The sequence below is a fragment of the Plecotus auritus genome (genome assembly GCF_963455305.1).
Source record: "Plecotus auritus genome assembly, chromosome: 6".
NCBI lineage: Eukaryota > Metazoa > Chordata > Mammalia > Chiroptera > Vespertilionidae > Plecotus > Plecotus auritus.
In genome coordinates this window covers 129290414-129316874 of record NC_137773.1, presented here as the reverse complement: position 1 = coordinate 129316874, position 26461 = coordinate 129290414, and the positions used below count along the sequence as shown (strand labels likewise).

The 26461-nt window shown below is 40.1% G+C and overlaps 1 protein-coding gene across 9 annotated transcripts in view; it reads right to left on the bottom strand.

Moving 5' to 3' along the window:
- FHIT (fragile histidine triad diadenosine triphosphatase) overlaps positions 1-26461 on the bottom strand; it is a 1390165-nt gene that overhangs the window by 756822 nt on the left and 606882 nt on the right. For all 9 annotated transcript variants that reach the window (XM_080674359.1, XM_080674366.1, XM_080674363.1 and 6 more), the window contains one exon: positions 5518-5637. In XM_080674359.1, the coding sequence (XP_080530485.1) occupies positions 5518-5620 (103 nt within the window). In that variant the 5' untranslated portion in view covers positions 5621-5637. The remainder of the gene's footprint in view (positions 1-5517; positions 5638-26461) is intronic.

Here is a 26461-nt window from a genome sequence, read left to right as displayed (position 1 = left end):
AATGCAATATTCTGCCAAATAAAGGCAAGAAAAATATTACCACAAGAAAACCCAGTTACAGCTCAGGACAAAGGATGGCAAGATTGCCTGTGAACATCTCTCCAAGAGTACTTTAACCTCCTAATATGCAGTAGGCATACAGAGGGTGCAAAAACAGATATAGGCTTGGGGAAATTTAAGAGCAAAAACATCTGTCTTTAGTAATAAAGATATTAAAATGTGCTTGCGCTCATTTTATTTGCACAGGAAGTCTTGTAAAGAAACTCTTTTGAGAAATGAAAGATCATCAGATCACTAATAACTGCAGTTTCCTGAACAATTAAAGAAATTCACAACATTACAACTCACTTAGGAAATGACGAATATTTCTGATTTTTATGGAAGGATGAAAAGGGCACTTTTATCTATAGCATCTTAGAGCTTATAGTATTTCCATAAAAAGCACTGTTAAGTAACGAAGCTATTTTTATTCTTTCTTCATTTATTTCAGGAGAACTCAACATGAAATGGTCCGAAAAAAAGAGAAATCTAAACATCACTTGTTTGGATAGCTGAAATTGTGTTTTAAAAGACATTTACCAGGGTTTTCTTTTTTATCTATTGAAGTTGGACCTTAGAGCACAATTTCCATTGTACAAAACTTTTGTTTCTAATACATCAGCAGAAATGTCCTTTAAGTTACTTAGTCCAATTCTTTACAAACACACCTTGGAAGGCTGTCCTCAATGCATCATTCTAATGTTGTTTGGCCCTGATAACATTGTGTGCAATGCTCCTGTTTGGAGAAATCTGCTTTCTAATAACTAATTCAATAATCTATTGACAAATGATTTGTATAATATAGTATGGCCAGCAAGTGTGGTTTGTCTCTGTCATTACACACCACATTCATCCCATCCACGAATGTTGCCACATTCCCCTTATATTAGAGCTCCTTATGCCATTCTGAAAGCAACCCAAAGATCAATACGCTTGCTGTCTGAAAACTACAGGACATAACAAATGAATAATTTTATTTACAATAAAAGCCCTAGTCCCCAAATGGATTCCACTAATGTTCAAATTTATTTTTCATGCTCAACTCAAGATGAGAGGTAGGCACTGCACAATGCAAAGAGAGTGGGTGGGGAGAAGCGGTAACTGTCGTGGTTCAAATGTGTGTAAGCCACGAACAAGAGCTGGCTACACTGAGGAATGAGGGCTCCTGCAGAATTCTAAAGATGCCATTCCAGACGCTTCTGCTTTCTCACCAAGAAACTCTGGAAAGCACTTTCCAGTAATAAGAAATTAATGGATTAAAGGCATTCTGACACATTCTTCTAGAGTCGTGCACCACGGAGGCCAGAGCTATTCAGTTGGCTTCAAACACTGCGCTGAACAGAGTGTTTGCCTTAGGTGGGGACAAGGAGGGACTGAAGTGGCTCTTTGAGCAGGAAGCAAATAGTCTTGCTTCAAAAGCAGATCCTCAGCCCCTGATCTGACAGTTCCTTTCCTCGTCTGAAAGGTACGAAAAAGTCAGGAAGCAAAGTCATAGGAAAAAAGGCTTGAGGGTTGGAAGCCCTCAAAATGTTAGCGAGGGCACAAGTTCAAAGATGACATTTATAAGTAACTTCTGAATGGCACATTCCCCAAAGACCACCTGCATACTCCTTTTAAAAAGAAATCACCAAAAATACAAGATAAAAATTTCCAGTTCACATAATGATGCCAATGTACTGCCCTTAAAATATAGACTTGTCCATTGACAGATTAACATGCAAAATACAAAAAAGGTGGGGGGAGAATCCTTTCCCATCAGCCATCCAGTCATTCACTGCTTTTAGACTTAACTCAGTATAGTCATAGCACAGAAATATGAACAAGATTGTCACTGACAAGGCATGAAGGGAAAACAGAGCTTGAATATGATACTAAAAATTCTGGAATAAAATGATGACAAGACTTGGCTTTATGCAGGGAATACTGACAGGCAGACCCTTACTGCCCCACCCCATTAACTGAAATGATCCGGTGCTCCTGACATTTACAGGTTCACTAAATGCAGTCAGCAAGTACTCCGGATGCCAGGGTAAAGAGCTGTGCAAGAGCAGGTCCTGCTCCCTCGCCTTCCCAGGGACTAAGGACTCAGGGCAGAGACAAGTAGGAATGCGTTGGTTGTGACAGGAAGCAGAATGGAAAACTTGCTTGGAATGATGCCTGGCACAGAGTAGGAGCTCAGTAATAAACTGTTGAATGAATCAACATGTGACGAATGAACCAAGTGTCACAAAAAGGACAGCATATATTGTTCCTACAAAGGTGGTGAAGCATCCATCTTATATAAAAACTGCTGTTTGAAATTTTAACTCTGCTATTTGGCTTCTGTAAATGCTTGCTTGCTTAAATAATAAGGAAATAAGACTACTCCCTGTTCCAAAGAGGCCATAAACCTTCCCCAGACGAAGTTAACAGTGCTGGCGCCAGGCCAAGCATTTGGTTGAGGTCTCAAAGCCCCAGCACATAGGGCCCTTTAAGAACTTGCAAAGGGAACAGGCAAAGTCCTTATCTGGGAGACAAAGAAGGTAAAACATATAAATACCGGAAACTTCCTGTGTGACTTGGCCCAGAATTTGAGAGACATTTTCCTCTGGGCCCGCACGTAATAATAATAATAAATGTAACTCCATCTCTCTAAGCATTGCTTGGTTCTTCTCTGATTTTCTGTAACAGTGGGACAGGTATCAAAGCACTTGAGCAGAAATGAAAGGGATGGGAAGGGTAGCAGGGGGAGAGAGTGCAGGGGAAATAGTAACAGAAACACATGCTTGTTTAGCAAAGAGCTGGGAAGGGCTGAGTGAGATGATGCAGGGTGCCCGCCGGGTATTGGAAATGGGGGGCCACTCTGTGAAGTATATTGTCCACCACTATGCTAAACACCTGAAACAAGTACAAAATAGTATTGAATGGAAACTTTAATTGAAAAATGAAAGTGAAATTTTAAAAACAATGATTTTCCCCCCCCAAAACTATGCTAAGGAGTTTGGACTTTATCCTTAAAAAAAAAAAAAAAAAAAAAAAAAGGCAAGGATTGGGGGAGACTCATTATTTTTAATAGTTGTTTGTAAGCAAGGGAATAGGAGAACGATATGATCAGAGGGTGGCTCAGAACGAGGTACAGGCTTGATTGGAGATCCAGACATAGGCTCGCTGGCCCATCCAAGGGGCTAAATGAGAGCAGACAGAATAGAATACTGGGGAAAGATTAAAGCCCACTGCAGACATATCAGCAATTATTTTATGAAATGCTAGTTGGGCAGAGCTATCCACAGCTTCAATTCCCAAATCACAGACAAAAGAATGTCGCTTTCTGCAAGGGAATAAGTAACTTATTAAGATTCTTCTCACAGTCATCACTTAACAGAGTTTACAAAGGTAAAGTAAAATAAAAAGCTATAAAATCATCATATAAAAAGGATTGCCTGAATGCATCCTCTCCTGGCCCTGGGACCACCTTAAACACTGCAGATGTGAGATAACCTTTCAGAGTGAACTGATGACAAAATGATCCTGTTCTCACTGTTCTGTCCTCAGAAAGGACTGGGTCCCGCTTGCTACCTTCCAAACAAGTAGGTTTGTTATTTTAATACAATATCCCCCATCTCCTTGGCATTTACTCAAAGACATAGTAACTGACCAGGACTCACATCCACATGGCAATTCCAGTGCCCTGTAGAACAAATGCAATCATCACTCACTCCCTGCTCACTGCTGGGGGCAGACATTTGCCCAGAGGCAGACATGTCAGTTTCTTGTGTTCCAAAGCATTTGTGACCAGGTCTTACACATCACACATTCAGAGTGGGTTAAAAACAGTATGAAAAAGCAAGCTTCTTACTATCAAGATGTAAGTAAAAAATTCACAAAGTTCATTCCATTATTAACCATTAAAAAGGCAGTGCAGCTCTCCAAGCCCACATTTTCTCAGTCGAAGGCATTAACATTTCTTCATCTAAATTCACACCTCTTTCCTCAGTTTTTTTGACAGAAGTCAATTAAAGCTGGCACCCAGAAAGAGATGGCATTTAAACCAAATTCTTTTGATACTGGAATTCCTAACATTTTGCTTAAAAAATTCCTCAAAGGAAAGAGAAAACTGCAAACTTGCAGCACAATCAAAAGAAAAAATAAAATGCAAAAAGCTCCTGTTATTTCAAGAACTGCAGGTCTTTGAGAAGATCCTACTACAAAACTGGCATACAACTTAAAAATTGTTCTGTTTTATATGACCTTTCTAAATCACTCCACTTTTTTATTTCTTTTACATCAATAAACAAAAGAATGAAATTTCCTAATATTGAGTATAATTGGAGCTATTTTTATGAATTTAAAGAGGAGTTAAATATTATCAAGAAAAGGATATGTCATTTACTGATTTATTGCTGTGGTCATTAGTTTTATAAATTTACAAAATTAGTTAAAATTTGGATTCAAGAAATTTGAGTCTATCATAAAATCACAACTATCTTTTGGTGCATATTTTCTTGTTTGTATTCTTTTTGATGTACCATAGTTACATGGCCAAGAAAGAATAGTCATAAAATTCTCAAGCACTTTGAAGATTCCCACTGAAAAAAAATGTAACTCACTCTGAAAAAAATTTTGACATATTTATAGATTTAGAATTACTAGCAATATATTTCAAAGTAAAATCATGTCTCAGTGTGGAATATTCTTGTTATCTTAAAATATAAAATTTTATGCTTTGTTGTACTCTGCAGAAAGAGAAAAAAAATTCTAAAGAGTCAGTACAAAAGTCATATGCACACAATCACAAGTGGTATCTTCAACATCATAAAAATTACTCTCCAAAGCATTTAACAAATTCCTGCTATTTCCACTGCAAAAAATGAAGTTCCTATGGAAGTCAATAGGAAGGAAGACTACAACTCGATAGTCGGAGGGACAATGATCTAGAAGCTGGGATGTTTTCCAAGACAAAATGCTATTTCAGACCCTACCATGAAAAAAAAATATTTGTAAGCATACTTATGTATATGAATTTAAATAAAACTTCCAGCTTGAATGATTTCCAAGAGGTAAAGAAACCAATGTGTTTCAATTCTTCCCATAATCCCTTACTTTCACTTCACGAAAGTGCCACCCAATCTCTATTTTACTATTAAAATTCACAATTGATAACTGAAAACAAAGTGTCCATGATATTTATTGGGACAATTTTAGAAGCACCTATTTATTTATATAGCTACCACAGTGAAAAGGTCAGGCAAAAACTCTCCTCGGAAGCCACAGTTGCTAAGCAACTCTTTCCAGAAGTTCTGCAAAACTGATCAAGCATATTACCGGTGCCACCAACTGAATCGAGAATAAATGGAACATCTTACCTGGTTTATCCAAAGAGGGGGAGAAGTGGATTCCTTGTTTACCTTTTAGACAGATATTGGAGGCCAATCCTGTATTCATGTGGTGTGTTAGGTTCAGAGGCTTTTAAAATTTTTCTTCTCTTAAAACAAAGGATACGTCCTGGGACCACAGGTTTCCTGTTCACGAGGGCGAAGGACAGTTCTGTCCTGAGAAACACCACAGAGGGCTTGATGAGATGTTGGCCAAATCTGAATGACATGTTCTCTCAGTTGGAATCTGAAAGAAGAAGTGATTTAGGACCTTTATAAAATGCAATTGAGAAACTCAGATCATATACCACTTTACAGAAAGCAAAGCAAACTCCATTGCTACAGATTCTTAGTTGAGAAGACATCATTTAAGCTGCCCCTCATTCAATGTCCACTATGAGGTATTCTGGGTAAGTCCTCCTGAAAAACCCCACTCTCCCCACCACTTAATTGGAGAAAATGTTTTCCATCATAAGTTCGCACATGGACAACAACATGGTCTTCTTTTTTTTTTAATATATTTTATTGATTTTTTACAGAGAGGAAGGGAGAGGGATAGAGAGTTAGAAACATCGATGAGAGAGAAACATTGATCAGCTGCCTCCTGCACACCCCCCACTGGGGATGTGCCCGCAACCAAGGTACATGCCCTTGACCGGAATCGAACCTGGAACCCTTCAGTCGGCAGGCCGACGCTCCATCCACTGAGCCAAACTGGTTAGGGCACAACATGGTCTTCTTAATCCCTCTGCATTCAGGTTGCCACCTTAACCCAAATCTACTAGGCCAGATCCAGCAGGTGCTTTTTATTTTTACCCATCCATTTCATCAACTTTGCTCAGCTAAAATTTTTCATTGTTAAGCATTTATTCTAAATTATCTAATTCTTAAATACTTTTCTCAATGTTTTTTTTCTTTATTTTGAATATCCTATTTCAGTTTTTGTTTCACTTTTTTCTCCTTCCTATTTCCACTGGCTAGATCAGTTTTTCCTTTTGTATGAAATTATACATTCCACTTTTATTTCAGAAGTGGTTATTCTTATTACAATCCATACTAACGCTTAATGTCTCCATCAATATCTAAAAGCAGATCAGGTCGATGTCCTTAGCATATTATTCCCGTCTTGGCTCTCTCTCACAGTTCATCTCCCAGCTTCCCCCTGTCTAATTTTTTATGTGTTGAAATAATAGTATGTTATAATTTCACATAGTTATTGATATGTGGTGTTTTTGTAGTTTTTTGCACACCATTAGTTAGTTACTCAAGCAATCATATTTCTCATTTATCTTACTGACAAAGGCCTACAAACACCCCCTCATACTAAGCAGCAATGGGCACAGCACTCCTTCTTTTGAATTTTAGTTTCTTCTTTGTTTTGTTTTGTTTTGTTTTTTTGTCCCCTTCCTTTTTTTCATAGCTCACCTATGTCTTTGAGTGAATATTTGTATATTTCATTCAGCATTTCAAATTATCTTTAGTGGAACATTTTCTCCCCTATCACACTGTGATTATCTCCCCTATCACAATCCTAAAAGCTAAAGTTCTCACTGCTTCTTTAAACAAAAATCACCAAATTTCCTACTTGTTCTTTTTTTCCTGCATGCAATTTCTTTCTCCTGGATTCTTTTCTGTTCTTCTATCGCCCCCCAACACCAGGAAATATTCTCTAAAGTGACTTTCAGAGAGGTTCTCTCTATATGTGAAAAACTGAGATTTTATACAGACTATCTTCATTTTTACCCTCTCACTCAAATACAATAATCAGAAATAAAATGCTAAGCTTAAATTTGCTTGTTGCAAGACATGGAAACTATTATTCCTTTGCCTTCTCGCATCCTGGTGTTGCTGTTCAGAAAAGTTCAATGACAATCAGACTCCTGTTCCCCGGAGGATGCTCTAGTTTCTATCTCAAAATCGTTAAGAGTTTTGTGGAAGGGTCTAGTGTTGGTCTAGTTTCTGAGGGCTGCAATAAGAAATTGTCACAAATTGAGTGGCTTAACAGAACAGAAATTCATTTTCTCACAGTTCTGGAGGCCGGAAGACTGAAATCAAGGTGGTGGTAGGCCCAAGTGCCCCCTGACAGCTCTAGGACAGAATGCTCCCTTTTCTCTTCCTAACACTGGTGAGTGGCAAGAATCCTTGGCATCCCTTCACTTACAGCTGTATCACTGCAACCTCTTCTCTATCTTCACATGTCCAAGCTGTGTTTGTGTCCTCTCCCCTTATGAAGTCACAAGTCGTTTGATTTAGGACCCCCTCTGGTATACTAGTAAACTCAACTAATCACGTATGCTAATATCCCATTCTCAAATAAGGTTAAGTTCTGAGGTTCCTTTTGGGGGGCGGGGGGCATTACTGAATCCACTCCAGACTCTTTTCCTGAGTCCTCCTGTTTGATAGTCCATTAACCTCTTCCATATGAGGCCTTCATTTTCACTGTGTCCTTTCTATTCTTGGTCATATGTCTTCAAATAGTCCCTGACCTCAGTTTACTTCTCTACCTTTCAGGGACTCTATCTAACATTTCTTTTCATTCTCCCTAACTCTTTTCCCAATCTTCTCATCTTTTTATTTCTTTGATATCGCTTTTGGGAGACAGCCTCAATCCATCTGACTGCTGATTATATTCATTCTGGCACTCATCCATCCATTAAGGTATTTCCCAGTGTTACAATTTAGGCTTAATTATTTCCCATTTCTCCTCTACCCCGCCTCTCATACCTTTCCTTCCCAGGCATCACTCCTGCCATGAGCTCATGCAATTCTATTACATTTTTTCTCATGAGTTTAGCCTGCCAACAACTTGAAATGTTGACTGCCCTCTGACCTCATCATTATTCCTTCCCTTTTGATGTGTCCACACAACTCCCAAACTTCACTTTGCTGAGAGAAAGCATGAGGAGGTGAAATGAGCCTTCTCAGCACACGTACTGGAGTCCTGGCTCTGCCACTCCCTAAGCTTCAGCAGTTCCCAGACGTCACAGGCTCAGATACCGTGCCTGAAAATATTGGGTGAGAGAGCAAGCAAAGCACAGCTATCTATGACTCCTGACACTGGCGCCCCGAAAATGGAAAGTCTATGTCCTTGTCCAAACCCACTCTTTGCCGTTTCGTAATTGTGGTAAAATTTTGCCTACTTGTGCTGCGTGCAGACATGCTTTCTCCAGTTTTAATTTCAATGGTGAAGAAAAACTCCAGGAACCATAAAAGGAACAAAAGTAGAGAAAAGTATAAAAGCCAATACTGTGTGATGAGAAGATCCCTGCATCTGCTGATCTGAAACTGTCTGCAAGGCTGTGATAAATATTAAATACTTTCCTCTCCCATGAAAATGGCAGAAAGCAATTTTATTTTAAGCAAATGGAAACTGCTGAATCCTTTCTGCCAAATAAGAAGGCTGGAGGTACCAATATTCATTTGAATTCTCAGGGGAAAAAAATCATCTCCTGGAATCTCTGTTTCTTAATAAATATGGAGACAATGGCTTCTGGCATCCAGAGAACCAAGTGCTGGGCTAGGGACCTCAGGCTAAGGTTTAGGCCTTTAAACTTATTAGTGGGCTTTGGCTGAGGCAGAAATAGAAGGGCTAGGCTCTTTCCAGAAATAGTGACTGAGGCCTACATATACCGCTTTATAAATAAACAGAAGTATATTAATGAAAACCAGAGGCATGTTTTTAGCAAATTAACTTTCCTGTATTCATTAGTAATAAGTTATTTTATTTTGAACTAAAAACATGTGACTTCAACATATTTAATGAGTCTCCATTTTCCACCTTTTCAAATATGGAAATTATTTATATTCTCTATCACCTATAATTCTCACCCTCTAGTAGCATGATATTTTTAGAACTTTGTCTTCAAAATGAGTGAATAGAAAGGAAGTAATGAAAATGTCTCCACTATACACATTTAATTTTGTGACTAGTAGATTTGATCAGACGTTTTCTGATAGGATTAGATAGGCAACCTAACTTGTAGTGGAATAAGGTTCAATGGCCACAGAAGCAAATGCCCCCAAATTTAAAATTTCCCTGCTACTTACAACAAGAGATGAGAATTCATTTCAGGATAGTAAGTTCTCTTCCTGGTTTCCTTTCAGATATTATCATCCAACTAATATAACTGCCATCTGCTTCTAAACTTGCTCCACCCCCAAAAAATAACCTCCAGTATTTTTTAGCAGAAAACACTTAAGAGACCCATTAGACCTAGCCCTCTCATTTTAGAGATGTCAAGTATCTAGTAAGCCAAGTGGATTACTCAAATTCACTGAAATTCAGAGGGTCTCCTTTAGAAAATACTATTTATAGTGGATACTATCTGTGGATTTATCAAACTTGAGAATTTAAGATTTCAGGGATTCTACTCTGAGCCACATCAAATTAAGGATAAGTCTATCAATTTAGGGGATCTCTTGCTGCCAAAACAACATGACAGTATCTGATGGTCAACTGGTGATTCAGACTATATGCCTAAGTCTATTATTTTCAGGTTATTTCATCAAGTGGAAAACACAGAATATAAACTCCATTCTGAGAATGTGAGGACCCTTCAAAACTCACTGACTCAAGTTTGAGAAACTCAAGACTTTAGCAAATGCACCTAATAAGCCTTTGGATGTGAAATCCTAACCAACAGACTATCAGGTAACCTCTCTGACTTCTACAGCAGATGATTTCTTCAAGACAATACGTCTGCATAGTTCCAAAAGCAATCCAGTAGGATGGCTATTCAAAATGTGATTTGCGGATCCTCTACATCTGTATCACCTGAGAGTTATCAGAAACTCAGATTCCCAGATTGCAACCCACATCTACCACATCAATCCGTATGTTAATAAGATTCCCTGTGTGTCAATATGCACATTTAAGTTTGAGAACTTAAAAAAAGGTTCAGCCTTAGTTCCAATTAAAATTATTTGTGGAGCTTTCTAAAAAAAAGATATTGAACTTTATCCTAGCTTGGATCCAGCAGAGCCTCTGTGATGATGAGGCTAAGACCACAGCAGGGGGGTCAGTCTGTGAAATGGGATAACAACTGTGCTGTTTCCTCAAGGACACAGTTTAAGTGCTTAACACGTCTTAGCTAAAGCCACTTGTTGTATTATTGTTAGTATTTTGCCCTCTCAAAAAGTAGTGAATCTTATTCAACAAGCAACGGTTAATTGCTAGCTAACACAAAGTTAATATTAGTAAGTTGCTTTTATATAAATGGCATTGAATTATTATTTAAATAAAATAAAACAACTAGAACCATATATGTGGCACTGTACTACCCTTAGGTGACAGCTAATCTCTCCATATTAAAGGTAGAGCAGTGTTGGCTAAAAAGAAGCATCTTATTAAATAGAAATTACAGCTCATACTAGTACTTTCATTCTAAGCAATTTCTATACAAAATCTTACTTAATTCTCCTGACAAACCCACAAGGAAGGTCCTACATACGCCAACATTTATGCATCTCTGAATACTTCTCATGCATCAGTTCCTCAATTTGAGACTCACCATGTTCAAAGGATATTGAACCTTCAAAGCTACTGATATGGACTGCTTATGTCTCTCAGGCAATGTTTCTAAAAATTACATTCGAAAGTAATATAGGGAGAAGGTGAATTCATCCACAACTTTATCACATGGAGTATTCTCTGATTACCCAAATCTGTAATAAAAGCTTGTTTTTACCTAGTTATGTAACATAGGGGGAAATGACCTCTAACTCTCCTAGCCAAAACATCTGCCATGAGAATGGACCTCTCCTAGGAAGCCAGGAAACCAGACCTGATGAAAGGATCAATCTTTTGGTTAAAAGAATAAAAATATTGTATTTTTTTTTACCTTAAAGAATAAATGTTATTCCATGAGGGCTGGGTTATAATGTTTATTTAAAAATAATCTGCTAGTATATGTAATACTTTCAACAATAAAGATTTTAAATAAAATAAAAATAACCTGCTACTTTCATATCCTGACATGACTCAGCAAATGGCAGGAATCAAGACCAACCCTAAAAGGCATGACCCTCTTTGGAGTCAGCAGAAAAAAAGTCATAAGGCAAATCTGAATTCCAGACACTTCCACCACATGGTAAATATGTTTCTATTTCAATTCACTTCATTAAAAAATTGGGGGCTCAAATGTGAACCAAAAATATACATGAGCTTGAAGAATTGCTGGCTAATGTATCCCAAAACTAACTTTAAGAGAAAAAAACATGGCATGACATCTAACTGAGGAAACAACATACTTTTAGCTGGCCAGGCTCTCAAACACATTTTTAGTGATGACTTGGAAAACAATCGAGGTGCATAAGTGGATAACTGCAGACATACGTTTAGGTTTAGATGATTTATAAAACATTCAGAACCAGCAGACATATATCAAAATTCCAAAGGAGACACTGTGGGAATATCCCACAAGAGGAGGACAAGAAGAACAAAGAGAAAGAGAAGACAGCCTAAGTGTCTCAGAATTCAAGCAAACAGAAGTGTACCTGTAACATTTTCATATAAAGAAAAACACAATTTTTAGTGAAGTATATTAAGTCATCAACCTAGGGTGTCACTAAAGAAAAATTTCAATTGTTAACAAGTCAAAAAAACAATGAAGCTTAGCTACTTTTAAACAGGAAACACAGATACTTCAAAATGTCAACTTTTTCAAGATTTCACATCATCAGCCACCTCTCGTTCTCCTCTGTCACTGTAGTATTTTAAAACATTTGCTCATTTAGCATCTCTAATCTCACTCCACAGGTTCCTTCCCCATTCTCCTACAAAGATCTCAGGAATAGCCTACATTGAAATAGTCTTTCCTTGAATTGGTTACTCATTAAACTGTAATCACTTATTTATTCATTCAACACATATTTATTACATACTTGCCATATTCTAGTACTGTCCTAGCAGTGGATTCTCACGGGACACTCCAGATGCAGGCTAAGGAGGAGTGGCAAGTGGTGAGACCACAAGCAGTCCACAAGCAAATATATTTCTGATTGTGATTTGAAGGAAATAATCAGGGTGCAAAAATAGGCAGCGACTTGGAGGAGGTGGAAATGACTACTAACTCAGTGTCAATGGAAAGAGAACCTAACTTTTCATCTTGGACTTGGATGATGAGGGCCCACTACGTGGGAGTGTCTGGGGACAGAAGGTTCCAGGGGGAGAAAACAGCAAGTGACACAGCAAGAACAAGTTCTGGGTCTTAGATGAAGGGAAGGGACAGGGGGACAGTGGAGTCCGAGAACAGGAAGCATGACAAAGAGGTGAGAAAAGGGTTTGAAAGAGAGGTAGGGACCAGATCATGCAAAGTGTTGTTTGGTGTGTCATTCAGTGAGTGATGAGACCCTTATGATGATAAACATTCAAGCTACAGAGTGTTTAGTTTTTTAAATTTCATTTAAAAAAAAAAGAAATTTACTGTTGTACATTAAAAATAATCTCTGGAGTTTTAAAAATATTCCCCATGCCCCATATTCACATATACTTTTTTTCTAAGGTATTTTTAAAATGAGATACAATTCACATACCAGGAAATTCACCCTTTTAAAGTATACATTTAGTGGTTTTCAGTATATTTGCAAAGTTGTACAATTATGGCCACTCTCTAATTCTAGGACATTTTCATCATCTAAAAAGAAACCCAATATCCATTAGCAGTGACTCCTCATTTCCCCTCCCCACAGCTCCTGCAGCCATTCATCTATTTTCTGTCTCTACGGATTTGTCCATCCTGGACATTTCATGTAAGTGGAATCATACAACATATGGCCTTTTGTGTCCAGTTCCTTTCACTTAGCATAATGTTTTTAGGGTTCATCCATATTGTAGCATGCATCAGTGTTTCACTAAGGCTGAATAATATCCCATTGTATGTATATACCATATTTTTTATCCATTCATTAATTGATGGACATTTTCCCCTACTTTTTGGCTGTTATGAATAGTATTGCTATGAACATTCAGGTATGTTTCTGTGTAGACATATGTTTTCAATTCTCTAGGAATAGAATTGCTATGTCATAGGAAATTCTACAATTAACTTTCTGAGGAACTGCCAAAATGTTTTCCTTAGCAACTCCACCGGATATTTTATTTTAACTGGTCCAGCTGAAACTTGGAAATCAGGGTTTTAAATTTATGGTTTTGTTTGTTTTTAGGAGTTCCCATGGTAATTCTAATGTTCAGTGAGGGCCAAGAACCCCTGACTTCTGACTTTCATTGCCAACTCCCTGACATGTATTTACACCTACTCCATGTATGGAACCAGAGCTCTTTTGACCTGTTACATTCTTGCCACCACACCACCCCTTTTAATGACATCTGCTTTGTAGCTAATTCATCCAATTAAAGAATGAAATACAAATAAGATATAAGTTTATAATATATATAAATTGATATTTTAAATATTTTTTATTGATTTCAGAGAAGAAGGGGGGGGGAGAGAGAGAGAGAGAGAGAGAGAGAGAGAGAGAGAGAGAAATATCAATGATGAGAGAGAATCATTGATTGGCTACCTCCTGCACACCCCACACTGGGAATCTAGCACCCAACCCAGGCATGTGCCTTGACTGGTAATCAAACTGTGACCTCCTGGTTCATAGGTCGATGCTCAACCACTGAATCACACTTGCCAGGCTAAACAATATTTATATAATGATAATATATAGCCATATATTTATATAATTTTAATACATGTACTGGTATAGCCTTATTTTATATAATTATACTATATATGAATATATAACCTTATACTATGCAAATATAAGTCATTTATTTTCAAAAAGAGTGATTACACATATAAAGATATTTTAAAATCATTTGTTTTTAGAGGAAACATAGAGAAAATCAGGAAATTAATCATTTTTCTCTGAGAAAATAGGCTTGGAATCAATTCTATTGTCTTTTCTGTACACTTTCACTTCCTACCAGGCCCAGACACTAGAGAAACTATATGAAGGCATTACTTTCAAGTTCGCCCGGGGAATGTGAATAGCCAACCTCCTTCCACACTGATCCACTGGAGACCTGTTCTTCAAAAAGAGCCCACCTTTAAAAAAGTAATTGCTCCTAAAGTTCTTTAGTAAAGAAAGATATGGGGAGTGAACGGATGAGTTATATGAGTGTACACTTCAACCTAACCTCAAGTATAAAACACAGTACTATATGTGCAAAAAGTTGCCATTTAAAACTTAAAATGATGTCATTTTTTTTTAAGTGTCTTGCCAAGCCAACCACAGATGATGAAGATCTGAAGCACCAGCATTAAGGCCTAGAGCCATTTAGAGAACCAACAGTCTGTGTCTGTAGATAACAAGGGGAAGACAGAAGTCCGAATAGAAAGGAAACTTCTAAACTGAAGGACAAAGGAGAAATAGCATGGCTTCTCAGTATGATGGAGGCTAAGATTCACCTGACCAATCAAAACATCCCCAGCCAGGTCTTCATATAGGCTGCAACAGCAGAGAGAACTTACGGATTATACATATAAATAACGCTTAAGGAAGAGAATCCCACGTTGAAAAATCACCTTAATGTCATGTACCCTTCTAGAGAACCAAATGTTCTACTGCATTCCCACTATCCTACACTCTTTACACAGTAATAAAAGATGTGAGAGTCCATCTCCATGGGCTGCAGAGGTACGTGGGCACATCAGAGATGGCACCAACATGTTGTATGGGGAACTTAAATCAACCGGGGTCTTCCAGAAGTAGGAGCCACCTGTTAGCATCTCTTTCTCGGTGCACAGACCTCCCAGGTTCAGAGACATCAGAGGTCTTTTACTTATATTTCTTCTTTAAGGCTTCTGGAATGTTAAAAATAAAATAAAATAAAATACCGAAACAAAATTACCTAGATCGGGTCATATTTTAAACATTAACACTGAACAAATGAAAGCTCCCAACACAAATGAATGCAAGACAGTGATTATTATCTCTTATTAGCACAATTTTTGACTAATGTGAAATTTCTAGACTTTTGTGGCAAAGCAATTCCATTCGCAGATTTTTGCTAAAATGGAATAGTAAGGCTAATTACAGTGTCAATTATAGCTCCCCGTCACTCATAATCTGCAGATGGACGTACTTCTATTTTAAGTGTTCTACTATATTCAGCAATTTGTAACTGTGCTATTAAGAGGATAATTACATGACAATAAAATCTACTAACTAATCTGCTCCAGGGTACAGGCTTAGAACTGTATGACAAAGATCTTCCTTAAATCCTGTTCAATAGCATATGGAAACCCCACTTGAAGATACCAAGTTCTACCTGCAAGGTCTTGAACCCAAGGCCATCCCAGACCACCCACCCATGGCCTCTTCTAGATTCTCAGAAGGTGCTGGTTAAATGAAATCACAAAAAGTCAACCATACCAAACTATAGTATGTCCTCACTAGAACCAACATGGTCAGACCTTATCCCAACAGTGAGGTTCTTACTCACAGGGTCTTGAAACAGGGCTCTCCCATCTTACAACTGTATCTGCATATTTCGCTACCATAAAATATTAATTAAAAAAAATAAAGTCAGTGTAAGTCTTGACCCTTCTCTCATCATGGGTTTTGCAGCACAATATTATCCAGGGCTCCATCAGAGTAGTTTTGCTTGTCATTGCCTGATAAATGCCTTCCCATTTCCCTGTGCCACAAACAGGTACTTCTCAGTATCTCTTGGAGTGACGTGGCATTTTGTTCATTTCCTCATCCTCTCACCATGATAGGTTCTCGTAAGGGGATCTCCATTCCTACCCCTCTCATTACCTCTTCACTCTATTTGTCACCATTTGGAAATTCAGAAATCTTATTAGCTTACTCCCTATGAACACTAATGAGGCTCCGTCTGCCTACTGGGGTGCATCATGGAACACTAATGAGCATGCAGACTGAAAGCCACACCTGCATCCCATCACGTGGCTCCACTGCTCAGGCCAGGTAGGGAGTTTCTGTCTACAGGTGGGCTTCTGCAGGAGAGCTGGAATTCGCATTCACTTTGGTCTGAGGATTCACAATGACTCAAAACAGCTTTCCTGTGTGCTCATTCTCATTTACATACTAGCTATTACCTCCCTTACAATGCTACCACTGTTTCATTCTTCACTTGTATGAGGGCTGACTGGAGCTGAGAGTTCTCAAAGGGAGACTAATTGCCATTTCCTTACTGCTACTTTTGATCTCCTCCTGATCTGAAACAATATGAAGCTCTTACAATCTCCGTTTTATCTGCCTGTATAGAAACCCTGCTTGACATCTCCCACAGTGTCCAGCATGTTGCCTCACAAATGAGAGGTGCTACATGAACTTTAATTAACATCTGTAAAGTTTTCTGGGCACCTAGGAAAAGATAGGTCCAGCTCCATAGGAGACAAAGATAAACGATGAAGAACGAATGGTCTCCCCTGAATCTACCATGAGGATGTCTTTCCAGGTAATGGGAGACAAGCCATCTTTCCCTGGATTCCACATCCTTGCACAGCAGCAAGACCCTCGCACCAGTGACAATTAATAAGCATTGATTGAACACTATGGGTCAGGCTCTGCATTCAATACTGGACCTGCATTAGCACTTTTGAACCCCAGCAGCCTGTATAGTAGAGACTGAGAAAACAAAACCCATAGCAGTCAAATGATTTGATCAAGGCCCCCTGCTAGCTAGGAGCTCAAAGCTCTTGTCAGTAAACCAAACTGAGTACCAAGCACTGCTCAGAGAAGGGGGAGGTAAAATGAGGGTTTGGGTGGGTTTGGGCAATAGAAACACCCACCCCAAAGGTGATGAAGACTGGCATCAGAGGGGAGGAGCAGTGGCCTCACCCAGGGGTGAAACTACCTGTGCCCTACTGCATGGGAAATGGAAACATGGGCCCCTTCTCATGCTCCAAATCCCCATCCCATGCTGTGGAAAATACAGTGAAGGCCACCTGTAAGTGGACTGTGAGAACTTGGGTACCTGGGCAGCAACTCGGTCTAAGAAAGGCCCAAGAGAAACTGCATCTAGATGTGAGCTTAGATTGTAAACAGCTAGTGTTTTGATCTCATGCGCGCACCCCTCCCCCTGCATGCCCAGTTTTCCTCTGTTTTCTGAACTCTATTAAACCTTGTAATGGGAAAGTCTGGGGGATGGTAAAACAATAGCACTGGCCAGCCACCCCTGATGCACACATAAGTCATAAGCCCATGTCTTTCCTTTTTTTTATTTTATTAATTTTCACCAGAGGATATTTTTTCATTGATTTTTAGAGAGAGTGGAAAGGGGAGCGAGGGGAAGGGAGGGAGGGAAGGAGGGAGGGAGGGAGGGAGGGAGGGAGGGAGGGAGGGAGGGAGGGAGGGAGGGAGGGAGGGAGAGGGGGAGAGAGAGAGAGAAACATCGATGTGACAGAGACACATCGATTGGTTGCCTCCTGCACACTCCCTGACAAGGTAGGTTCAGGAATGGAACTTGCAACCCAGGTACATGCCCTTGACCAGGAATCAGACCTGTGTGCAGGCCAATGTTCTCATCACTGACCAACACTGGCCAGGGAAAATCCGTATCTTCCACAGCCAGTCCTCGAGTTATTTCTTTGGAACCCATGAACAATACTCTGAGGTTTTCTGTGATCTCAGTACTTTGCATGGCACCTATCTAGCTGCTTCCTCATATACACGCCGGTCTCCATGTGGAATACTGCCTAGGTATGATTATGCACAGGAATTAAGAATGTCCTCCTTTCATAGCTTTACAAGATTAGAGAAATTATTTCTGAAAATTGTACTTGAGGGTCAGCATTTACACATCTGATGCAAGAATCTCTCTCATTGGTACCCATCATGTAGAAACACTTGCAAAACGTGTGCAGTAACTTATTTAAAACTGGCATTTATTAATCATACTAATAATATGAGCTCATAGTCTGGCAACCCTTACTATAAACCAGGCAGTATGATAAGTGCTTCATGTAAATATCTCAGCTAAACCTCTCAATAGCCTTGTGACATATTTGCATCATCCTGATTTTACAGAAGAACGCACTGAGAGTGTAAGTCACTCACCCAAGTCCACACAACCAGTAAAAAGTGCCACTAACATTGGTACCCAGGTCATCTGACATTGGTCTCTTCTCTACCTCCAGCGATGCTCAGAAACATCTTCTGCCCACATAGCATCCTTTTCTCTATTTTTCTTCAATGTAAATGGTCACTCCAAATACCTCCATCTAGGTGGGTGAGCTGAGAAGAGGGACAGGAAAAGACGCAATGTTGGGAGAATTTTTAATTTTCAAGTACACAATGGCAGCTGGCCACAGAGTCAGTGTGCTTGGCTTCCACGGGTGACAAGAGATTACGCAGAGCCCAAAGGGTGGCCATGCCAGGTCTCTGAGGACCTGACAGACAGGCAGAGAAGTCAAGCTCTCTTTGACTCGCTATATGGCTCTGCCTCATTGGCTCCATTGATTCCCCCACGACATGGGAGAAGCATCTAGAGTTAGGAGCAATGCTACTTTGAGCATGTGCCATTGCTGAGGGTCATTTATGGCAACTTTCACTGCCAACTTGACTGAGAAGAACAGCACAAGTATTAAAACGTTGACAAGCAATTACTAATTAAGTGTATATTTATTGGTTTTTAAATTATTTTATTTTGTCATCTTTATTGCATGGTGATTTATTGGAGACTGTAGACCTGGTTTTCATTGAATTTATTGGGGTTACATTGTTTAATAAGATTATATAGTTTAAGGTGTATGATTTTATAATACATCATCTGTATATGATAATGTGTGTTCACAACCCCAAATTATGTTTCTTTCCATCACCATTTTTCCCCCCTTTACCCTTTCCTGCCTTCCCCATCCCTTTTTCCCTGTGGTAATGATGGTAGTCTGCTGTTGTCTATGAGGTTTCTTTTGTTTGTTTGTTTTTGTTGCTTTATCTCTTTACCTTTTTCACCCAGCCCCGTAACTCCCCTTCCAACAGCTATGAGTCTGTTTCTATTTTGTTTGTTAGTTTATTTTGTTCATTAGATTCCACACATAAGTGAAATCATATGGTATTTGTCTTTCTCTAACTGGCTTATCTCACTTAACATAATGCTCTCCAGGTTCATCCATGCTGCTGCAAAAGATAAGATTTCCTTCTTTTTTACGGCTGAGCAATAGTCCATTGTGTAACTGTACCACAGCTTTTTTACCCACTCATCTACTGATGGGCACTTGGGCTGCTTCCAAATCTTGGCTATAGTAAATAACTCTGCAATAAACATAGGGGTGCATATATTCTTTCGAATTAGTATTTCCAGTTTCTTCAGATAAAATCCCAGAAGTGGAATTGCTGGACCATAAGACAGTTCCATTTTTTGAGGAAACTTCATACTGTTTTCTACAGTGACTGCACCAATCTGCATGCCCACCAACTGTACACAAGGGTTCCCTTTTCTCCATATCCTCACCATTGATTGTCTGTTGATTTATTGGTGATGAGGTAATATCTCATTATGGTTTTACTTTGCATTTCTCTTCATGTTCATGTATAGGAAGAATTAACATCATTAAAATTTCCATACTACCCAAAGCAATTTATAGATTCAATGCAATTCCTATCAAGATAGCAATTGCATATTCCACAGAACTAGATATTTAAAAAATTTATATGGAACTACAAAAGACCCCAAATAGCCACAGCAATCTTGAGAAAGAAGAACAAAGTTGGAGGATTCATGCGACTTGATATAATAATCGAAACAGCTTGTTACTGACATAAATACAGACATATAGATCAATGGAACAGAAAAGAGCCCAGAAATAAACCCATGTGTTTATAGTCAATTAATATTTGACAAAGGAGGCAAGAACATACAATGAGGTAAAGATAGTTTATTCAATAAATGGTGTTGGGAAAATAAACCATACTCAAGAATAAACTCAAAATGGATTAAAAACTTAAATCATAGACTTGAAACCATAAAAATCCTAGAAGAAAACATAGGCAATAAAGTCTTGGACATTTCTCATAGCAGTACTTTTTCTGATATATGTCCTTGGGCAAGGGAAACAAAATAAAAAATAAACAAATGGAACTACATCAAACTAAAAAGTTTTTGCACAGCAAAGGAAACCATCAACAACATGGAAAGACAACTCACTGAATGGGAAAACATGTTCTCTGGTAAGATGTTAATATCCAAAATGTATAAAGAATTTATAAAACTCAACACCAAAAAGCAAACAATCCAATTAAGAAGTGGGAAGAGGATCTGAATAGATACTTCTTCAAAGAGGACATACATATGATCAAGAGACATATGAAAAGATGCTCAAGGTCGCTAATCACCAGTAAAATGTGTACATATTGTGGAATGGATTTTGAGTCCTAGAAAAGCTACAGTGAGTATCTCCCAGAGTGGTAGCTCTGAGTTCAGTCTTAAAGGCTCTGGCTTTCCAAGTAACACTGCAAATGACAGCTATTGGTAACCTATACATGTGAATCTTGGTTTAGTGACAAATGTGAGGAAGAGCCGTCGCTTTTCAAAAGAGAAACAAATAGAATTTTAAAAAAATTTCTCTTGAAAAGTGTTATCCCAGCTTCAGGTGGTTTTGTTCAGATGGTCCCACTTCCAAAGTCCTGCCAGGACGGAGGCTTTGCTGGCCCAGCCCAGCTCCTGTCTTTGTAGCCTTTGCGTGACCTGGTGCCCGCTGTTAAAAACCACAGTTGGACTCCCGCTGGCGAGGCAGCCGGGTGCACGCTGGCCCTACCTCAGCTCCCTTCTCTAACAAGCTCTGAGCCGCTCAGCCTGCTGGCCTGCCTTCCTGTCTGGGACACACGCATCGCGCATGAAGCTGTTTCATGGTCAAAGTTTTGCTCAGCATGCTCTTTATTGTTTTAGGAAGCAGTATTTACTGCTCCTGCTGCAATGTCCAGGAAGGACACTGTCCCTACTAAACAGATTCCCAAGAGCCCTGATCCCTGATGAACAGAATAAAAGTTCCTGGGTAAGCTCAGTGCCCGCTTCATAGACATCGGGAAGGGCCCACACCTGGCACGCATGCTGTGGCTCCCTCCTCCTGCACCAGTGACAGATGTCACTGTCCAGCTATGACATGTTCCCCTGGAGGATCTTTGCAGAGCCCTCCAGAGTCATTATTAATCAATTGGAGTTGCTGCATGATGTGTAAAGCCCATTTTTCACCCCCGCTTCATACTGGGTTCCCGTAGCCCTGAGAGGGTCCCGTCCACTTCAGACTGAGATGTGGTAACACGTGATCTCTCAGCAGCTCAACTCTTGGAATTAGGAGCATGAATAATAAATTTCTAGCATTGAAAAAACACTACAGTAACCCTCTGACTAATCATCTTGTGAATAAATATCTAAAGACCACAATTTTCTATGGGCTTCCAGCTTCCATGGGAACATTCTGACGGTGACATAATTGTTAAATTAGTCGGTTTATTCATAGTTTTATATTATTAAATGCCAAGCTTCTTACTAATTAGTAAAATCTGTAAATCCACAGTAGTATTAATTTTCAACTGTACAGGGAATGTGAGAGAAAAAAAAGAAACAAAGAGACAATTAAAATTTGCCTAGGGGCCTTTATTTCTATAAAATTGAGCACAAAGCAAGAAAACATTACCCCATTTGAGGGTGCATTTAGAAAGGATCACAAAGGATGTGTCCTATCACCCAGGAGTGACATGCACGTTTGCTCTGCAGAACTCTTGATTCTGGCTAAATCTCTGATGACATTTCTCAGGTTGCTGCTGCTGCGATTTCCCTTTTTGCCTTGGATTTTGTTAATGCACTTTTCCAGAAGTTCCTCATGCAATCATGTTTTACGACTTTATTGATGTTTCCACTCAAATTCTGGTATACTTTCTCTGCCTCTGGAAGACAATGCACAGTATAATGTTCGGATCTCCAAAAACTGCCTCTGTGCTTGCTAACATCAGTCTGACTTTCTGCACTAACTCGGTGAGAAGGTGGAAGACATAAGCATCTTTGGGTGGCTCTTCAACCTCCCAGTTCCAGACCATGAGAGAACGCATGTCCCTCCTATGGGCACTTCTACTGTTCCTTTCCTTTTCTTTCTTTCTTTTTCTTTCTTTCTTTCTTTCTTTCTTTCTTTCTTTCTTTCTTTCTTTCTTTCTTCCTTCCTTTCTTCCTTTCTTCCTTTCTTCCTTTCTTCCTTTCTTCCTTCCTTTTTTTTTATTTTACAAAGCCATTCTACAAACACTGTCAAACAAATCTGCTTGCTTTTCAAGCTCTGCTTGCATTGCTGAAGCCTACTGCTAAGATGCGGGAGCCTTCCTGTGTGGGCGCCATGGAAACCACCTGTGTGCCGCCTGACATGGGGCTTCTCCTCGCTTCTCTGGGCATGCCAGGCTGCTGGGGCCAGGCCAGAGCCCTGTGTTTGCAGAATTCAAGTACAGATGTTTCAAGCTGATGGCTCCTGGAGGTTTCAGATCATGGTTAATACCAAAATTAACCTGTGACACTGTATGCTCTGATAGGCAAACCGCACAGTTTGTAAGCACACACAACCACACACAGACACCTGTAGCTTACGAGGGCCACTTCCGCCCATTATCATCAATATCAATGATGCAGTGTTGCCGAAGAATCAGTGTGACACATGGAAGGGCCTGTCCTGCCATTCTATCTTATTTACAGTACTTGGGACACACTCCTAATACAGCAGCCTCACACACACTGTAATTACACATTCTCATCTCACATTCTAGGTCATGAGATCCTTGAGGGCAGGGCATGCTGTCTAAGGTCAGGGTTACCTAGTACCCTCCACAGGCAGATCTGGAAGCCACATGAGGAGGCAAGAAGAGCTTTACAAATGGCTGGGAAGGTACCAGCAGTCTCTGTGTTCTAGGAGTAAACCAAGAACTACTTGGGTCAGGCCAGAAAAAAATAGGTCTTCCTGCTTCTTCACCCGAGACCCCAGGCCCACAGTACTAGTCTGATTTGACTTCATCCCCCAGTTTCAAAGTTAAAAATTATAACTGGGAAGAATCACGCAGGCCTCTTATAGACAGGACACTGATGAGATTACCATTCACAGCTACCAGCATGTCCACTTTTAGGAGACAAGCTCCTGCTCCCCACCCCCCACCCCCCACCCCGCCACACACACACACATACACACATATACTATCATATAGGCCAGAACCCCAGACCAGGCATCATCAGGCAGGGTAATTGCTACTTTCTTAATGGAAAGAGTAAATGTGTGCATGTAAGAAAGGGAAGGAAGGAAGGAAGAAAGGAAGGAAGGAAGGGAGGGAGGGAGGGAGGGACGGAGGGAGGGAGGGAGGGAGGGAGGGAGGGAGGACAGTGCCAGAGATTAGAGAGGAAAGTAGCTTTCCAAGAAAGAAAGATTTTCATTTAACATCCCCATATACACTGCAGCCAGCACAGCACCTGGCAAATGGTCAATACCCAGTAAACAGCAGTTGAATAATGAATTCATTCGATGCACTTTTCATTGTCTCTATTCCTAGTGTTTAACAGTTATTTAATGTATCCTGTAAGAACCTGTTTTAAACCAAATCAAACCAATGCAGAAGAATGCTCTAAGCCACTGACATGTGTAGGAACTTGTTAATATCAAATTGCCAATCAGACAGATGCGAAGGTAGGAGGACCAACATAAAAGCCAATCCTATTTAGGAAACAAAGAACAAAGCCAATAACCAAGGCCAAGCTTTCTATATAGCTACTAGAGGCCCGATGCACAAAATTTGTGCAAAAGTAGGCCTTCCTTCCCCCGGCTGCCAGCATCGGCTTCCCTCTGGCACCAGAGACCTAGGCTTTCCTCAAAGCCCCGGCATTATCCAGAAGGCCGTAGGAAGGACATCAGGTCTAATTAGCATATTACGCTTTTATTATTATAGATTCTCCAAAGCACCTAGGCCATAGGGCACACTCAAAACATCTTAGTTCATTCCTCTTCTCCTTCTCCTTGCATGTTAGAGCCAAGTTATAGGAGGGAATACTGACAACCTCTACTGACAGAATAAGAGTTAGTCAAAGAGTGTCTGAGCCATTTTCCTAACCTCAGATGATGATAAAATGGAAAAACAAACACGAAAAACACCAAAACAAACAAACAAAAACAAAAAAGAGGTTGAAAGGAGCAAATCTGCAGTAGCTGATTGGGCAGAAGACAGGTGGATAGCCCGACTCTCACAGAGATGAAAACAGAGATCAGGCCATTATCCACTGTGACCTGAAAAGACAACTTGGTGACCGAGCTTTGTGGTTCTGATGGCATTCGAATAAAACAGCACTGTAGCTGGAGGGCTGGCTTATTCTCTCAGGAATGTTTGTGCTTATGCTCAGAAGTGTTGGTGGACAATGGCTTCCCATCAAATGGTATAGTCTTAGACAGACTCTTGAGAATAAAATAGACTCTGCTTCCCTTCCCCCACTGAAATAAAAGTCCTGTTACCAACTACTCAGGCACCTTCTTAATATCAAAACACTCCCCACTATTTATTGCCTGAGTATATGAGTCTGGAAATTAGTCTATTAAAAACAGTAACTGGGGAAGTATGGAGGTGATCCTGACTGTCCATAGGTAGTTTGAGCCACTAGTTATTACTCTAAAACATGCTTTCCCTATTTTAACTTGAGTTCTCCTTCACTTATTCAACATCTACAATGTGCTCCACCCTGTGCTAGGTCCCGGGAATAGAATGATTAACAAGAAAGAAATGGCTCCAAGATCACAGAACTTATGGTCACTCCATCTTCCTATACACAGTAAACACTGCCCTTTATGGTTATAAGGCTACATCAGTGAACAAGGCAGACAAGCTCCCTTCTCTGATCAGGAGAAAACAATAAACAAGTAACATAAGATGCTCAGATTACTCTGAGAGCTGGAAAAAGTAATAAAACGGTATGACAGGGCTGAGAGGGATGTAAGGAGGATCATCGTTCAGACTGTGTGGTCAGGTTTGGCCCTTCCAGAAAGAAAGTCTCCCTTAAGACCAGGGTGATTCAGAAGCCAGCCAGCCAGGCAGTATGTTAGTTAGGTGGCCTGCTTTTGCCCACTCATGGGTTTTAAGAGGAGCCTGGCACTGAATAATTTATAAGAGCAAGATATTTGGCCTAACGGGGGATTCAATACCAGCCAGCCCCTTAATACACAAGGGGGCCTCAGGAGGAGCAGTATAGGCATCGCAGAGAGCTACCAGGCACAGGAATTCTCAGCTCCACTGCAGACCTCCCTGCATTTAAATGATCCCCAGGTGATCCCTATGCAAATTAAGACAGAATTACTGAGCTAGCACCTTGGCTAAGATTAAAGCCATATCCATCAAGCTTGGTCACTATCAGCCATTCCTTTGTTTCACAGTTTCATAGACAAATTTGGGATCAGAGCAAGAAAGAGAATTGCTATTTATTGGGGGCCCTCAAGACCTTCTAATAAAAGGGAAGAATGTGAGCAAAGGGCCTGATGTGGGCCAAGTTGAACTCGGAATGAATTAAACGGGAAGATGGCCAACATGTCTGGAGCTTGGTGAGGTGGGGGTGTGATCCAGGAGGGAGACAGAGAGATGAGGCTGACACAGGACTTGCAGAGCCTGGCTAAGCCATTTAAGTTCATTCTCATTGAAATGGGTCGCCTTGGGAGGTGTGCAGGCAAGGGGGTTATAAGATCTACTTTAACCTTCAAAGAGATCACTCAGGTTGCTGTGTGGACCATGGATTATGAGGACACTAGGTTAAGAGCAGCCTTAGCAGTCAAGAGGCCATGCGGCTGAGCCAGGGCTACCCCAACCAGTGAAGCGCAGCGTAGAGTGAGAAGTCTCATGTTCTTGACATATTTTGCAAGAAGAGCTAAAGGTACCTACTGGTGGGTGGAAATGTGGAGGAGCAATGAGGGAAAAGGGGGTCGAAGTCATGAGTGCCACTATGAGCCACACAGGTGGACACTACTCGCTGCCTGGGCCCTCAGCCCGCACAGGCCACCTGTTCACTCAGCCTGAGGATCCCTAACAAGCAGTTGGGCTGACCCCAAATCCAAAATAAAAGAATTCATAAACAACACCCCCTTTCAGTTGATAGAGAA